General features: G+C 39.1%; 11 protein-coding genes across 11 annotated transcripts in view; 4 read left to right on the top strand and 7 right to left on the bottom strand.

Annotated features, from left to right (window-relative positions):
• The window catches only part of SUL1 (sulfate permease), a gene marked incomplete at both ends in the record, with an annotated part of 2297 nt that extends 1701 nt beyond the window's left edge, over positions 1–596 (top strand). The window contains one exon of the mRNA XM_020213835.1: positions 68–596. Coding sequence (XP_020068637.1) covers positions 68–596 — 529 coding nt within the window. The remainder of the gene's footprint in view (positions 1–67) is intronic.
• A 172-nt stretch (positions 597–768) lies between these two features.
• Positions 769–1618, bottom strand: PAA1 (polyamine acetyltransferase). The gene has a single exon (XM_020215683.1). It carries the CDS (start codon positions 1542–1544, stop codon positions 828–830), a length of 717 nt encoding a protein of 238 aa, XP_020068638.1. The 5' UTR covers positions 1545–1618; the 3' UTR covers positions 769–827.
• A 610-nt stretch (positions 1619–2228) lies between these two features.
• Positions 2229–2486, top strand: CYBJADRAFT_131221 (RNA-binding protein LSM5; the record flags this gene model as incomplete). Its single annotated transcript, XM_020212971.1, has 1 exon — positions 2229–2486. One exon carries the CDS (start codon positions 2229–2231, stop codon positions 2484–2486), a length of 258 nt encoding a protein of 85 aa, XP_020068639.1.
• Positions 2487–2523: 37 nt separating this feature from the next.
• Positions 2524–3291, bottom strand: MAG1 (DNA-3-methyladenine glycosylase II; the record flags this gene model as incomplete). The annotated part of the gene is made up of 1 exon (XM_020212288.1): positions 2524–3291. A coding segment is annotated over one exon (768 nt), but the record flags the coding sequence as incomplete, so codon positions are not given.
• A 1663-nt stretch (positions 3292–4954) lies between these two features.
• OCA6 (protein-tyrosine-phosphatase) lies at positions 4955–5572 on the bottom strand (the record flags this gene model as incomplete). Its single annotated transcript, XM_020212967.1, has 1 exon — positions 4955–5572. One exon carries the CDS (start codon positions 5570–5572, stop codon positions 4955–4957), a length of 618 nt encoding a protein of 205 aa, XP_020068641.1.
• A 268-nt stretch (positions 5573–5840) lies between these two features.
• DOS2 (Dos2p) lies at positions 5841–7015 on the top strand (the record flags this gene model as incomplete). Its single annotated transcript, XM_020213437.1, has 2 exons — positions 5841–6870; positions 6931–7015. The coding sequence occupies exons 1-2, from the start codon at positions 5876–5878 to the stop codon at positions 7013–7015; spliced, it is 1080 nt and encodes a 359-aa protein (XP_020068642.1). The 5' UTR covers positions 5841–5875.
• A 73-nt stretch (positions 7016–7088) lies between these two features.
• DOA4 (ubiquitin-specific protease DOA4) lies at positions 7089–9716 on the bottom strand. Its single transcript, XM_020215684.1, has 2 exons — positions 9430–9716; positions 7089–9367 (listed from the first exon to the last, which is right to left on the bottom strand). The coding sequence occupies exons 1-2, from the start codon at positions 9577–9579 to the stop codon at positions 7127–7129; spliced, it is 2391 nt and encodes a 796-aa protein (XP_020068643.1). The 5' UTR covers positions 9580–9716; the 3' UTR covers positions 7089–7126.
• Positions 9717–9952: 236 nt separating this feature from the next.
• CYBJADRAFT_169237 (uncharacterized protein) lies at positions 9953–10438 on the bottom strand. Its single transcript, XM_020215685.1, has one exon. The coding sequence runs from the start codon at positions 10254–10256 to the stop codon at positions 9960–9962; it is 297 nt and encodes a 98-aa protein (XP_020068644.1). The 5' UTR covers positions 10257–10438; the 3' UTR covers positions 9953–9959.
• Positions 10419–11565, top strand: NAS2 (Nas2p). The gene is made up of 4 exons (XM_020217639.1): positions 10419–10729; positions 10789–11052; positions 11126–11221; positions 11296–11565. The coding sequence occupies exons 1-4, from the start codon at positions 10580–10582 to the stop codon at positions 11410–11412; spliced, it is 627 nt and encodes a 208-aa protein (XP_020068645.1). The 5' UTR covers positions 10419–10579; the 3' UTR covers positions 11413–11565.
• Positions 10978–11878, bottom strand: URM1 (ubiquitin-related modifier URM1; the record flags this gene model as incomplete). Its single annotated transcript, XM_020217415.1, has 3 exons — positions 10978–11559; positions 11623–11805; positions 11850–11878. 3 exons carry the CDS (start codon positions 11876–11878, stop codon positions 11442–11444), a joined length of 330 nt encoding a protein of 109 aa, XP_020068646.1. The 3' UTR covers positions 10978–11441.
• A 117-nt stretch (positions 11879–11995) lies between these two features.
• On the bottom strand, positions 11996–13620 carry CYBJADRAFT_169240 (MCT family MFS transporter). The gene has a single exon (XM_020215686.1). The coding sequence runs from the start codon at positions 13580–13582 to the stop codon at positions 12170–12172; it is 1413 nt and encodes a 470-aa protein (XP_020068647.1). The 5' UTR covers positions 13583–13620; the 3' UTR covers positions 11996–12169.
• Between the last annotated feature and the right edge of the window lie 3490 nt (positions 13621–17110).

The following is a 17110-nucleotide window of genomic DNA, read 5'->3' on the forward strand; positions in this document are numbered from 1 at the left end:
TACCTCCACCACCAGGTGTTATTGTGTTTAGACCTACACAATCCTGGACTTATACGAATTGTTCAAGACAATTCGACAAGGTGTTTGATGAAGTTCAAGAGAAGACCAGAAAGGGTAAGCTCAAACCAATTACGAATAACATGGAGAGACCATGGAACGATCCTGGTCCTTTAAGATTGCCTTGGAAAAAGATTGATCAAAATGCAACCAAAATTGAAGACAATAGACCAGTTCTTAAAGTTGTTGCATTCGATTTCAGTTCAACTCCTCAAGTGGATTCTACAGGTATACAAACTTTAGTAGATTTGAAGAAGACTTTGAACAAGTATGCTGACCGTGAAGTTGAATACCACTTTGCTGGAATTCTGAGTCCGTGGATCCGTCGTGCTTTGATCAATGCTGGTTTCGGTGTCGCTAGAGATGATGGTGCAGTGGGTGCTGCCTCATATTACAACGTTTTGGACGATAGTGATGCAGTATTGGGATACTCTCCAGCTTTGGACACCAATACTCCATTCTTCCACTTGGAATTACCATCTTTTGACCACCACGGTGCTGCTACAGAGTTAGAAGACCAATCTGCTGAGAAGAACTAATAGAGGATATACCTGTTAATTGAACCTTTAATATTTGGGGGTGTTTTTGATGGTTGTTTCGAGGCACCAATGCTTCTTAGAACAACTGATGATGAGTTTTTTATTAAGTATGTAAATTTTGGATTTTATAAGTTTTGATTTATTTTATTAAGTACAGCTACGTTGCTACAATCTGTAGATGAAGATAGGGAGTTTGATTGATTGTTACATGGTATTCAATTTCATTTCATTTCATTTGTCCATATCGTCTTCAGGGATTAGTGGACAGTGTAGATCGTACCATTCTTCACCACCATGATTACACTTGCTCTTACCCTTTGTGATAAATCCAACTCTATTGTAGAAAGGCAACAAGTTTTCCTTTGCAATTATGGCAATCTTATCACCAACGTATTGGTTTGAGAGTTTCTGTATGTAGTCGTGTAGTAATAACGTAGCAAGGTTCTTCTTCTGGTATTCTGGATGCACCACTATGGAATGGATGCCCACAGTTAACGAGGACTCAACATGGCCGTACAACACACCCTGTGGGGATTTAGACCCCAATTCTGCGGTTGGCCTGCCCATTGATTCCTCTGTTATGAATTCACCGTCAACCTTTGTACCAATGACATGGCCTATGAGACGTTCCTTGACTATTGTGGATTTGGCCTCCGGTAGATAAGGGTCCTCCTCGTGTTCGTCATCGTCCTTATTCTTCTTGGTAACGTGCATGTCTTCACCTTCATCTTTGCTCAGTGTCTCACCCTTGTTTTGATACTTCGGTTTGAATTCTCTTATGAACAAACCTGACGCCAATTCAGGGCACACTGTTAGTCTGTACTGTAGCGTATCCTTTGTACATCTCTCCGATGGTGGGAACCCTAAGACTTCAAGTGACAAGACCTGGTCCAAATCTTCAACGTTCAATGGTCTAATGGCCAAATGTAGTGGGAGTTCAGAGCTCATATCGTGATAAGTATATCCTTCTGAACGATGTAATGGGGGTGTAGGGGTGTAGGGGTGAGGGAGGTTGGACAAGTCGTGCAGCTTGGGTTTGGCTTTTTTTCCCTGTGTCTAAACTTTTTTGTTTGTCTCTTTACCATCTTGCTAAACATCCATACACCACCAGACAATTGGTAGGTGCTGTTGTCCCTTTCACAGGCGCTTTTATAAGAGAGACACAAGACAAATCGGACTACGCTGTGGGGGTTGACGAAAATAATTGTCCAAATGTCCTCTGTTTGTGTAGCTATAACTGGATGTTTGTCGGTTGTAGTGTGCTTGTCAGCACACCTACGGTTGGCATAAGTCCTTAGGCATTTGTCCGATGAGAGAACGGTTTCAGGACTAACGTGATGAGATGAATCACAATAGAGTGGAAGTTGTAGAACATGATCAAATCTTTATATGTAGCCATAACCAGTAAACCTATAGACGTTATAACTTCTAATTGTATGGCTAGACATATCCTTGTTTCTCCTGTTTTAAACGACTCGAGTCGAAGCGCAGTCTAGCTACACTGGAAAAAGAGACATGGTATGCACCACAAAGGGTCGGCAGGATCAAAATGTTTGGACATTTGGCTTTTTCCTCTAATACAAACAAGAGAAAACGGTTCCAAAGCAGCTGTCACAAAAGGTACACATAAAGATGTCAACAGAAGCACCAGTATCACATATCATACCCTTAGAGCTTGTTGACAAGTGTATTGGCTCTAAAGTATGGGTTCTCATGTCTGGTGATAAGGAATTTGTCGGAACAGTTGTTGGATTTGACGACTTTGTCAACATGGTGTTGGAAGACGTTGTGGAATATGAGGCTGATGGCTCACAAGTACATAGAAAGAAGATTCTCTTAAGTGGAAACCATATAACTATGTTGATTCCAGGAGGGGAAAGACCACAGTAATACTGAAAAAGAAGTTTTTATTCTATCACTATGTAGACAAAACGTCAATGTCCGTAGAACTGGCTCTCCACATAACAAGCATAAACGCAGTTCTATGAGGTTTGAAGATATCTGCAATATACTGAACGTATGCGTCGTGTATGACTTTCCAGTCTCTTTTCTTCTTGTCGTCAAACGTTGATCTCTTTTTGAAATTAGAAAGATCAACTTCTTTCTTTGCCATTGAGAGCAGTTGTGGTCGTCCTTCTAAATAACGGGACATCGCCCTTGCAACGCCTAAATCGTCATGTGCAAACACATCCCATCTATGCAATCCAAAGACCATGGTCATCTTTGCACTCCATTCCCCAATTCCCTTGATCTCAACCAATTTCTTCAAAATATCTTCATCTGATGCATCTTGTAGGAACTTGGCGTTTATCTCTCCACTGTGAAACTTTTGTGCGATGCTCTTGATGTATTCGCTTTTCCTGTTAGATATACCACACTCACGCAGTTCCTCAACAGTCGCATCTAGCACTTGTTGAGGTGTAGGAAGCACACCACCGTAGTGGGACTTGAACTTGAATTCTATGGATTTGGCACTGGCTCCACTAACTTGTTGTCCGATGATGGTGCGGCATAGTCCACCAAAGTGTTCCATATCAGTGCTTCGAGGTTTCACACTAATGGCAAACTGTTCAAACGGTTTAAATACAATTAACGGGTACAACGAAGGCTCCTTAGAGATGATGTACTCTAATCCTTTGCCGAACTCTGGAATATGATGGTCCAAAAAGCTCTGCGGAAGCTTAAGATCACTGGGAATTGGATACCTGTGAAGAAGTTGTTCTTCCCATTCTTTGAACGTTGATCGCTTTCCAGACCTTTTGGTCTTTTTTGCTACAACATCAACAACAAGGTCTTTAGTATTGGACCTAAGTCTTCTCTTGGACATTTCCCATGCAATTAGTAATGCTTTGGGAGATTGATTGGATGGCGAAATTAGGTTTGCCCCCCAGATTGTGCCAAAAAACAAAATCAAGAGGCAGACAGACACTCTCGGCGATCTATTTAAAAAGTGTGAGAATCAGGACAGGACAATTTATAAATAGTTCCGGCATTACAACGACGCACCGAAAAAGGACAAAAGGTTAAACTTAAGAGCCCGAAGATGGTGAGCTTATCAGCAGCAGTGGACGAGACAGGGTATGTCTTCTCGATTGAAGTCCCAGATGACCTAGCCTGGGGAGACTTTAAGGCTTATCTGAGCGCAGAGACTGGCATCGAGCCAGAAGATCAAGTTATTCAACTCAACGGCAAGGAATTGAACGGAGAAATTACAGAGACCTTGGAACAATTAGGCCTGAAAAATGATGAGATGCTTATCATTAAGAAGAGATCGAATCATGAACCGGGTAGAGACACCCATGGTGGAATATCTCTCGGTCGCTCTGTCGGCCCAGATCAACGTATCGAGATGTTGAGACAAGAGCTATTGCGTAACCCGGAGATGAGAAGACAAGTGTCACAGATGAACCCGGTTATTGATCAGTGTATTGATGATGCTGAAAGGTTCAGAGATGTTGTTGGTCCAGCTTTGGAGCAGACAGGGCTGCTGCAAGGCGGTGGCCAACAGCTGCCAGGTGGTGTCTCGTCGGAAGAGTGGATGAGACTTCAACAAGACCCAGACAATCCAGACAATCAGAAGAGGATAATGGAGCTGATTGAACAAGACCAAATCGAAGAGAACATGCGTGCGGCGTTGGAGATGACACCAGAGAGTTTTGCCTCTGTGACGATGCTGTACATCAACGTTGAGGTCAACGGTCATCCTGTAAAGGCATTTGTCGATTCAGGTGCGCAAACTACGATCATGAGTACTCGGCTTGCTGAGAGCTGTAACCTGACAAGGCTAATAGATAAGAGGTTCAAAGGAGAGGCCCGTGGTGTCGGTAAGACTGAAATTGTTGGTAGAATACACAGTGCACAGTTGAAGATTGAGGATCGATTCATTCCCTGCAGTTTCACCGTCTTGGACACACACGTGGATATGTTGTTAGGTTTGGACATGTTGAGAAGACATCAGGCTTGTATTGATCTGAAGAACAACAAATTGGTGATTGAAGGTATTGAGACGGAGTTTCTCCCAGAGGCTGAAGTCCCAAAGGAACAACTCCTTGCAGGAGGCCAACAATTGGGCACTTCTGAGCCAAAACAAGCGAAGTTGCCTTCATCCACACAATCGTCATCATCAGCTTCATCCACAGCAGCAGCAGCAGCAGCGGCTGCTGCTGAATCCAGAAGCAGAGCACGTTCTTCAGTTCAGCAACCGCAGCTCAAAGTTGACGAGTCGGTTGTATCCAATCTAATGGCACTGGGATTCTCTAGAGATGAAGTTATTAGGGCACTACAGCAAGCCGGGGGAAACGCAGAGATTGCAGCGTCGTTGTTGTTCCAATGACTTATATAATAAAAGTAGTGACACTTCAATTGCCAACATCGCTATATTTCCTGTCGTTTGTATTTAGGAAAGTCAATGTTGGATGGTTACCAACAACGTCTTTCGACAGCCCACTCCATATCCAGGACACTTTGTTCTTTGGAACGTTTATCTCGGCTCTGAAGTTCTCAACAAAGGTACGGTCGTGAAGGTTGATACTGTTGGTGTACACCAAATATTCGTTAAATATAGACACTGAGGACCAAAATGACAACTTCCGTAGACATGCAATAACTAAAGATGAGATCTGCGAACCGTTTAAGCAGTGAATGTAGAGGGGTGAGTGGTTGGTATCTATCATCAACTCTAGGGCTTTAACAACAACGGTATAGTCAATGGGGACTTCACGTTTCTTTCTCTTACCCCCTCCTTCAGGCGCACACTCTATGTGTATAAGCTCAATGTTATTATCCAGGACAAACTGATAAAACTCTGAATCTGACTGTGCTGTTATAGGGTCTGGTGTCAGCGATACGATAGTCTTCAGCTCAAGTCTCTTGAGGAAACGGAAGTTGATTGGACGAGGGTACGAACCTCTGTATAAGTTAGGCTGGATTTGTGAGAACCGTAGCGGTGGGACAAGTAAATTTGAGTGTGTATCCATTTGGTGCTGACGTCAATTCTGTCCTGTCATGTATTTAGTTTGTCTTGGTCAGTCTTGTCTAGTCTTTTCTTGAGGACTCAGACCACTCTTCTTTGTCCTTTTCTTTCTTGTCCAAGAAGAATGAGACCCTGCCCTTAAAGGTCAAGCACTTTTTTGGATCCCCTCCAAGTCCCCATCGAGTGTGTGTGTAACGAAAATCACGCCGGAACAGGAAGCCACCCCATATAACTTTTCCCATAAGGTGTAACCTTTTTATATACAGAAGGGAAGGAGTTCGCTCACCACAAACCGAACAAAGAAGATATGGATCTTGTATACGAAGAAGCGGTCAGGGAATCACTGGAAGATTCTCAGGAGACCCTCAAGGCTCAAGAGAGTAACTCTACGGAACCTGTCAATGACATCAACAGAAAGACAGAGGAGTCCTTTCAAAAGTTGGAGGATGAAATCTCAAAGACCTATAACGTCCTGGAAGCACAGGCCTCAACCTGGGGAAGTTGGATATCCACCTCGATCTCTAATCTGAAGGTCAATGACGTTATCAATGAGACCAAGAAACAAGTTGAGAGTCTCCACATCGACGAGAAATTACAAGAGACTAAGAAGTCTCTTGCAAAGAACTTGGATTCCATTCAAAAGCATATAGTCACAGATGAGAACGCTGCAAAGTCCAAAGACATGTTGAACATGCTTTCTCAAAAGACCAACAAGTATCTCGATGATTTGGACAAAGACTTGGAACGGGTCGAAAACACCGCAGGCGCATACGTCTCCAAGTTTGGTCAATTCTTGAAAGAGAACATCCTTGTTGCAGCCCCAGAGGATATGGATGAACTAATAGACGATAAAGATGCAGAATTACTTTTCAACGTTAATGGTACCACTGAAGGTAAATTATCAGCCACAAGAACCGAAGCTCAGCTCTTTACACTTCACACTTCTCCAGATTTGTATCTCACAGAGGACAAGGACCCTGACTTTGAGACGTTTAAGAGCACCTTCGACGTCGAGCAAAAGACTGATGAAATCACCAAGTTAGTGAAGGAGAACAAGAATCTGAAGAAATTGAGCACAGAGCTTGTGCCTGCTAAAGTCAAGTATCCAGAGTTCTGGGCTCGCTATTTCTACATGCACGATAAGATTCTCCAACAAGAGTCCAACCGTAAGAAGTTATTAACAGAAAAGAAATCAAATTCTGACAAAGAGGAGTTGAGTTGGGGGGACGAAGATGAAGAAGATGAGGACAACGATGACACTAAGAAATCATCTACTTCCAGCGAAGGCGGCTACGAACTGCAGTCGGTGGATTCGTCAACAGTTGAGGTTCATAAGAAGGCTAAAGAGTCAAAAACAGCTAGCCCTCTGTCTAAGGAAACCAAGAAGGAAACAGAACAGACCCATGAAGAGCAAGATGAGGACGATGACGATGATGACTGGGAGTGATAAATTACAATTTAACCTTCAATACAAATCAAATAGTACAGATTCCCGTGCTTTCCAATTATTTTACTATGTGCCTATTTTGAATAAGATTAATGCCATATGTACTTGTTATTAATAACTTCTAGTGTAGAACAACACATAACCATTTGAATTTACAACTGAGTTCTTTTGAACATTTTTCATCACTCGTGTGTCATCGAAATAACACCATTTCTTTGTGGTTCCCTTCCATACAAAGGCAGTGTAGTGTCCACTACTCAGAGATCCGGAGTGGTTAGCAACAGCATATAAGTTGTAATTGAAAGGAGGCGACTGTTCTCTGGTTAACAAATGTGAAAGTTGATTCGCCTCTTCAGGCGTCTTCACCTGTGGCCAGAACTTGGTCAAGTTCATTTCGAATGGATAGTCGATGAAAGTTGTGATTTTCGCAAAGCTGGTACCACCTCTAAATCTCTTCAAATGGACGATCAAGTTTTGAGGAAGTCTAGTGATGGTGATCTTCTTTGTAGATTTCCTCAACTGTTTACACTTGGAGCAATGCCATCTATTTTCGCCGTCCAAGACTTCCAGCTTTGTAAATTCTTCAAAACATCTTTCAAGAGGAATTTTGTCAGCCCTTGAGTTAATATACTCCTCAGGTATTGGAATGCTCAACACAGAGAAAGATTGATAAGTTGTGGATGTGGTACCACATTCTAAACATTTCAACTGACTTGCAAATTGACCTTGGAAGAAATACAAGATGGCACTAAAATCCGATTTTAGATAACGTTCCCACTCAATTGTAGAGGCAACTCTGATTGACATTTTCTCCAACTGTTTCTCTTGTTCTTCAGTTGGAGCAGGTTCCCTTGGCTTGTTACCACATTCATTCAAATCTTCATGCAATCCATCCAGTACAAAGTTCAAAAATTCTGATGAGTCCTGCTGATCACAATTTTTAAACATCGGGTTTAATGAACCAACCATAGCTTTAAAATTTCTAGGTTCAAATATGGCATTGTCATTTAAAAGCACTGATTGTGCTAATTGAGCAAAATATGTTGCCATTATACCCTTCGTACCCAACTTACTGTTAACATTGACATGGCTTTTCCAAGTTCCATCAATAAACAGCTTCAATAGCGGAATTGTGCCAAAAAGACACTGAATAATACAATTCATGTAACAAGAGTTACCCATATTAACCAGTCCTGTAGTACAGTATAACTTTGAGAGATCCGTATGACCATTTGTCAAGGAATCCTTTGAATGAGAAATTAAAGCCGGTTTTGGAGATGATGTTCTTTCATTGACTTCTCTCAGTCTTGGTGGTAAAGGTGGTGAACTGATTGGTCGTTTTGGCGGAGTGCTCATAGGTCTCTGTTGTGGTGACATCACCAACTTTTGTTGTGGTTTTGGTGATATAATAACAGGAGACGACGAGGAAGAGAAAGATGGCAGTTTGAAACTACTCGATCTCCGAATTGGTTTTTGCTGTTGTTGTGGTTCATATAGATGCTGTGTGCTATGCTGTTGAGAAGAATAGGAGTTATAGTTTCGAGGCATAGAGGAAGAAGTAGAAGCACTAAAGTCTATCTTTTGAGGATTTGATAAGTAATCCGTAAAGCTTCTTGCAACGTTGTTGTTATCCTTAGTCGCCTGGGATGGTTTTGAAATAGATCTTGTCGGGACTGATAAATCACCGTGATGATGTCCAAAATTTGACAACCCATAAGTTTCAACCCAAGATATGATACCACCTTTGAGGATCACTGGTTCTCTTTTCAAAGGTTTATCGAATGATCTATCTCGTAAGATTTTGTAAATCTTTGCTATCGGTTCATCTGTCAGCCCTTTTGAGCCGATATCGTAAATGATAACCATTTCAAATTGATCTCTCTTTTCAAACAGTTCACGTTCCCTATCTGGAGATGCAAACAGTGAAAGTTCAACATCCTCATCTTTATATCCTTGTCTCACTGCAATTGGCTCTATACAAACGATGTTTGTTGATCTGATATGGTTTCTTCTAAATTCGTCTCTCGCCCTGAAATCGATAAGGAGTACATCGTTACCATATCTATCGATCAAAACCTTTAGCTGATGTGAATCGATAACACCATTATGTTTAAAGTTGAACGGATTTGGTTTCTCTGAATGTTCTAAGATATAGTTCTTAATCCTGTGGAAGTTCTCGTCAGAATGAACGCTTGATTTCAATTCATCATAAACTTCAATATACCCCTTCTTCGTAGTCTCCTTATCCGAAAGCGTAGGTATTACTTGAGATATAAGCTTTTGCGTAGCAGCATAGTAGATGAAAGCCTTCTCATAGTCTAATTGGTCTCCTTTTTTTAATTCCTTCTTGTACTGTTGTTCATCTGTAGTTAGTATTTTCAGTAACACCGGCTTGTTATTGTAGGTAAACTCACGTTCTCAAAACAACCAAGTGAAGTTTCCAAACATTTGGTCATCCTTGATGTATCTGTACCAGCTAAGAATTCATTCACTAGACTTTGTAGCTCACCAATGCTCTTGAGCTTTGTATTTGTACACCCTGTCTGTGTTATTGAGGAGGTCATTCTGTTCAATCCATGTATATACACCTTCTCTCTATCTCCTTCTCCTTTGGTGCAGTTTCTCTTTTTTAGCCAATTATAAGGTGGATATTTGTGATAAACAAATATACAAATGATTACGCCTTAACAGAGTATAAAACTTGAAGCGTTGGAATCATACAAAGATCTAAACGCTGAAAGGCTATGCTGTTGACAATTTATTGTCCTCTCTGGGGCAAATACTCGGTAGAGGCCACAAACACTATATACTTACGAGGGGCGGCAGGAACAAACCACTTGTATTTTCAATATTGGTCTCAAGCATATCTACAGTAGAATAGATATAAACGGAGTAGATTGGTTAAATAGGAATTATACAAGTATTAAATAACACGCGACACATGTCACATAAAGTCTTCTGGACGTTCTTGCTCTTCTGGGATTTTATTACCCTTATCTTGGAGATCTTTGAACCCTTTGTAATTTTCCTTCACAAATTCCTTACCACTGATCTTGTTTTCGATAAAGTCTTCATATTCTTCTTCATTTTTCTTTAATTGTTCCTTTGAGACTGGCTCGTTCAGATTTCTTGAATGGGAGCATTCCCCCTTCGAAGAGTTCCAACGAGCCATAAATGGTAGTTGCTTGGTAACACCAATAGAGCGTGCTAGAGATTTTGATGCGATTTTGAGACGAAGCATTGCGAAATATTACTCCTTGAATAAAGCTTAGAATTAGTACTGAAGGAGGAGAATAAAATGGACAAGGATGTAAAAGGGGCTACCATTGTCCCCCTTTTATACCATCTGTATAGAGAGCAAATCAGCTTTTAACCTTCTAACTCTCCAGATTTGTGGGTTGCGGTTATGCAGGTATGTGCGCTTTGCTAGTAAGTTCCACTATGCTGTTAAAAAGAAACGAAAAAAACACACACAACTACTACATACGCCTTCTTTAAACTCTGCCACCAGAGGAAGCTTTTCTTTTCATAACCATTTACCCCCTATTATAATATAACTAGACCATGGATGGAGAACTGAGACCTTTGAGAACCGATGATTATGATCCTTCATACGATATTAATAACCTATCGAACTATGATTTCGAAAAGTTGACCTTGATCAAATTGGAAGTCGAGTCTGAGCTCCACATATTAGCTAAACGGCTAGAGGCTGTACGTATTAATCTCCACCTGAAAGGCATCAGAACATACAATAATAACTCAAAAAACAGAACAAGGCCGATATGCAAACTCCACTATTGTCATCCGATGGTTTCCCACGTTCCGATATTGACGTTGTGGAAGTGAGGACGACAAGGGTTAAGATTATCAAATTGAAAAACGATTTAAGATCAGTGATGGAAGAAATAAGTTCAAGGTTATTATCACAGTTTCAAACAAACGCCTTTTGTAAGACCTTGGAAATATCTCAAGAGAAACCTGTACCGTTTGCCATTATAACTGAAGTCGTCTCCAATAGTCCCGCGGAATTCTCTGTAAGTATAATTTGTCATCCAATACTTTTGTCACACTCATTTTATATGAACTAACAACTGTTACAAAATTTAGGGTCTAAAAGTACAAGACAAGGTTGTAAGATTTGGTGATATCGACGCTACTAACCATAATGATTTGAGAAATATTGCCCCTTTGGTGAAGAATAAGGTAAACGTGAGTACAAACATCTTCAACATGGCTTTTAAATATGCAGTGACAGTGATACTAATAACATTCAAAAGAGTTCAATTGATATATTGATTCTAAGGGAACTCGAACAGATTAGTATTTCACTGACCCCATCTTCAAATTGGCCTGGACAGGGACTCTTGGGTTGTCGCTTGAACCAAATTAGATAGCTCGTTCGATATTTCTTTTTAATATGATTTTAACCACCATGCAATGTAGAAGTAAATGCTATCACATCACCAGCTTCCAGCTCGTACTCTTCTTCTCCTTCTAGCTCCCAGTCCGTGTCGTTGATCAAAGTCAAAATACCGGGACGTCTTGTTTTACGCTGTTAATACTTATTTTAAAAACATAGCTTCATAGAGAAAAGAAAGACTCACATGGTACCATTCTCCAAGAACACATTGATGTCTTTTTCATCCTTAATCATGTTATCCACAATGTACTTTATTAGGTCTCGTAATTTCACTGGTGATCCATCTGTATTGGATTCGAGTGATATCTTATGATATCTTTCCCCTCCGAAAATGACGTCTAACCCACCACTTTTGCAAGAGTTAGTTCTAAAACCAGTGAAGTCCACTGAACCAGTCTTCTTTATACTCACAGAAACTCTAACTTAACAGGAAGAGACATTATCCTTTTCCTGTGTAATGTAAATATGTATCGAAATTAACTTCAGCATCAGTAGGTGACGATGATCTTTGAATTTTTTTCTCTCGCTCTTTTCAAACCTATTATAGTTCTAATTATCGGATCAACAAAATGTATAATAAGTCCATTTACATGTGTTATAGAATTGCAGATGGGGTTGAAATTATACAAAACTGCTTTTACCGTTTGATACGTAACAAAGTGCACGTTGCAATTGGACAGAATCAAGTTTAAGTATTGTATTTATTCACACATCTGTGGGCTTTTTCCAAATCAGAATTTACAAATTCTCCAACCAACAGTAACAAAACGTGTACCAACATGAAACATAGCCGCAACTAATTCCAACATTGCAGCATAAACTATGAATCCATTGTATCTCTTGATTTCACCATTGCCAATGATAGCACCTGCGACGGGAATGGTAACGAGCATAAGAAAGGATGCAACGAGATACATAGTACTATATCTTTTGCCAAAATCCTCGGTTCTTGAAATCTTACCACAACATACTGGGGAAATACTAAGAGTAGAACCAGAAAAGAACCCATATAATGCAGAGTAGAGATACAAGACACCTAAGCTTGACCCAAAAGGTAACCAGACAGCAAGAGTTGTAATTGCACATCCAACAAGTGTTATTATACAAGTGTTGAAAGGTCCCAACCATTTATCACTAACATATGATGGAAGAAAACGTCCCAGAATTCCCATACAGTTTATCACAGTGACCAAAAGATAGGCATCACTTTCAGAAAAGCCTCTTCTGACTGCATAAGAAGGGAAATAAATTGCAGTAATCATCAATGAACATTCTGCAAGGGCAATTGCCATAGCACAGAAGTCGAAACGTACCTCAGAAAATGACCTATAGTCAAAGACTCCTAGCACGTACATTCTCAAAAATTCACGCCATGAGGAAGTTGGGGATCTTTGTTTTTTTAGCCTTTCTTTTACCAGACATGTTGAACATACAAGAAAGAAAGCACAGATAAAGGAAAGAATCCTCAACGCCCACACAAATCCAACAGCAGGGTATAACTTTCTAAGTAACAATGGGATACTGATACCACCAATGGATGCACCCAAGGTTGCAAGACTAATAGCGGTAGCCCTGTTTTTGTTAAAATAATGAGACACGACGCCAATCAGTGGGCTCATCAAAGTACCACATCCAAATCCAGTGACAATTCCAAAGGCCAATGTAAATTGCCACGCTGTTTCGGCATTTGCAGTTAGAAACAGTCCACAACTAAATGTAACGGTACCGATTACCATCGGGATCTTGGTACCAGTAAAATCGAAAACTGCACCACTGAAGATACTGCAAAAGAATGCAGTGAAATTGAAAATAGAAAAGATCCAACTTACAGTAGATGCTGACACATTAGAAAGTTGATGCGTAGAAATATACGCTTCAATAGCACCAACAGAATTTGGCAGTCCAAAAGCAGGAATCAATCCAAGAAATGAACCAAAGACAGTAATATAAGCTCGAAATCCTCCTTCAGGGAATTCCATGTCTTCTGGGTCAGCACTATCAAGCAGTTTATTCGTAGATCCACCTCTCCCAGTGGATCCATTGCTCTCATGAGAGAACATCCTCCGTACTGATGCAGTGGCGTTGGATGGAATTTCCGTGAGCTCAGAAGCATCCACTTTTGCAGAAGTGATGATTTCAGTCATTGTGTCAACGCTCGAGTATTGAAAACTAGAGTCATAAGACCTAGATCCATAAGACCTTTAGAAGTATGCAAAAGAAATGCCAACTTCCTTGAAAAAATCACAGGGAGTGGTTTTAGCAAACCAGTCGGTATGAATCGGCTTTCGTCGGCAAATCCGATCATTAGAATAATACTAATAAGAATAGCAAACCGGTCTTCAAATTTTCCCAAAGTACACCAAATTGTAGCTAATACTGGAACTGAGAGATATACAAAGCATGAAGATGTAATCTTTACAGTCTTAGATATAACAGTTCAGAGTTTGTGTGGTCTAAGCAAGAAAGACGCATGGTTTTGCTTATATCACAACAACACAAAGTTAAGGAGCTTCAAGACTACCACACACTAGAACTGATTTCTACCATCCTATATACTGACTTTGAACTTGGTTGAATCAGTGGTTCTTTCACAATGAATCAAGATGTGTTGCTCTATATATGTTATTCTGGTTCTTCGTTGCCTTAGCAATTATAAAAATGTAAGGATGTTTCCAATTTTTATAGGCATTGTTTACGTTTTAAATTCTTATCAACACAAAACTGACACAAAACCAATACAGCCTCATACACAAATACATAATGTTACAAAGATTACAGAAGAATGGCCGGGAACAAAACATCAGACAACAAAAGCAGAAGCCCTAGAGGACAACCAAGGAAAAGACCAAGGACTCTTCATGGAACTTTCCAACGACGTCCTCAACTTGAAGAAGAAACATCAGCCACTAATCCAGAACCACAGCGGCAACTTCAAACGAATGGAGCTATGACACAACAAGAGTACGCACTAATTATTGAGACAGACTAACTCACCTACTATGAGAACAAGATACGGAACCAATAAACCTCCAAGTTCTGTGCAAACTACCCATGCAGAGATCACAACTTACCACAACAGCGGGACTTGGATTAGTATTATTCTACTATGTTCACATCATACACACGCTTGTGACTACATATACGAAATCTTACGCTACAGGTTTAGAGGGCTCTTTAGGCGTTGATTTCGTTACTTTCAAAATCATCATCCTATCACACGAGGAACTGAGCAACAATCTCAATACCTGACGGGCCGTGCAGTGCAAGTTGATCGCAAAGGTAGCGATGATTCGAGATTTACCGGAGCGTTAGCGAAGGTCAAAATCGTGTTCATCGTACAGAGGCACTACAGATCAACTTGTAGCCTTAAATAATACACTTCCATTTCCATAGTATTCAAGAATACTACTCGGTGTTTTCATTCAATGATCGACATATTGGCACTGGAAAAGCATTCATATAACCTCTCTAAAGTTCACAGGTGTCTGAAAATTTTTATTCAACTGCAATCTGGCTTGTGTTTCTGTGTTTCTGTGGTGTTATTTAACCCACATAAACTATTTTCCATGATCAAACAAATATACCATAAAAATCACATTATGTTACTACTCACAATCAATCATTCCAAATTTGGCAACTGGAATACAGATATTCATCAATGATTCACAGCTATGAGCTGAGTGGGGTGTGTGTTTGTTTAAATATTACAACTCTTGTCATGTCTCAATCTATCAATATTCAGGTGAGAATTAATCTCATGAATCACTTAGTCAAATGAACCTACTGCACGGTCAAAGAATCATTAGAAACCTGTTAAGAAGAGTAAAGACGTCTTATCTGTATCAAAACAGAGAAGGTTTCCTGAGAATAGGAGTATCAACAGTTATTAAGTCGAGACATATCACCACATACCCTAGATATCCTCGTGTTGGTAAGTCATTTTATAATTGTTTTCTAAATATTCACAGTTCAGAATATAACTAGTAAAAACGAACAAAGACAAAAATAAAAACAAAAAAAAAAAAAAAAAAAAAAAAAAAAAAAAAAAAAAAAAACCGAACAACAAAAAAAAAAAACATGAAACATGTTCATTTATCCGAGTACATGAAATTAATTAAGATTCAAACTACAACTTAGTATATCCTGAGCAGAACTGCAGAGATTACATCACTTCATTCTCTAAGTTCTAGATATATGAATATAAATATTCGCCCGTCTGAAAATCATCTGCTGTAAATAAAATCAACGACCAAATGTAGTATCAGTGGTGCGTTACTTTTTAAATTCCAACATTAATATCGGTTCTCTAATCACAAAGATATAATTGAAATAAGAAGAAACTATTTAACGTTCGTTTTTTCTTTTCGAAAATTAAAAGTTTCCAAACATACAACACATAAAAATATGTATTAGTTTTATGAATTCTGAACGGTTTTTAGCTTAAAAACTGTGTTCCGTTCTCTTAAAAGCTGAGGTATGTTCAAAACAATACCCTAGTTAGACTTTACGGTACGCTTTGTCATCATATACAACAATAATTAAATCCATATGAAAGGGCTTTATAACAAAGGCGTCCATTAAAGCTCTAGCATAACTTCATCAGTAATGATTTTTCCTTTTATAGCCAATTATTTCAAGTCCTGAATACAGACATAGAAGGAAAAACAACTGATAGAAGGCGAGTAATTTAATTCATTAACTATGCTCTAACGGAGTACTAACAAAATTAAATTGGAAACATAGCCTTTCCTGACCTCAAATTTAATATCAGACATATAACAGTCATGTTTTCTTTATTGGCTGCATTTCTGTCTATTTTAGTTCTTTTTCGAGTTTGGGTATTGCTATTTCAAGTGGGTTTTATTCATTTTGTATAAGTTTGAAACCGTCGAAAGATATACGTGATAACATATGTGTGAAACTAAATAACCCAGAATAGATTTTAATGTAAATGTTTCCTTAGAATGATTAAGAAAAGCTATTATTGAAGAATATAACACCAATAGGATTGTTTATATTAGATCAGCTACTTGCTTATGAGAATGAATACAATTTCACTGGGATCAAAAAATATATCTGAAAGTTAGGATACGTAATTAATCAACGTTTTGTATTTTTAATAGAATATTTATTTATTTCCGTGTAAAGTTTTAGTGGGGGATTGTCGTTTATCCAATGCTGTTGAGCTCAGTCTTGGAAGATGTATATACTCCAATTAACTCATATAACAAGGTATTTCAATAGGCACGAATGTTTTTGAAAACAGAAGTCGTGCAAATAAGAATTATTGTATGACCAGATTTGAGGTACGTTAAAGTATATTGGGGCTAAATTTGAATATTGAAGGATAGGTTCCCTTTATGTTTTTTGCTAGATGAAAATTAGTTAACAATATTTGCTATTCATTTCTAATTTCTTGAAAGTAGTTAGATTTGATTCATAATAGCTATCTTTATTGTGTTTTTAGTGTTTTCTTTTTTTTTCTTTTTTCGGTTTTGTTTTTTGTTTTTTGTTTTCTGTTTTGTTTTTGTGTTTTTTTGTTTTTGTTCTTGTTTTTGATTCATGCTGACCCCCTCATTTGCAATATATCTAGAAATATTACCGTACGTGTAAATCCAATACCAAAAGTGTGAACTATAAAATAGAGTTTCCTATTCTAGGGCAAGATTTCT

This window comes from Cyberlindnera jadinii, assembly GCF_001661405.1.
Source record: "Cyberlindnera jadinii NRRL Y-1542 unplaced genomic scaffold CYBJAscaffold_15, whole genome shotgun sequence".
NCBI classification, from domain to species: Eukaryota; Fungi; Ascomycota; class Saccharomycetes; order Phaffomycetales; family Wickerhamomycetaceae; genus Williopsis; species Williopsis jadinii.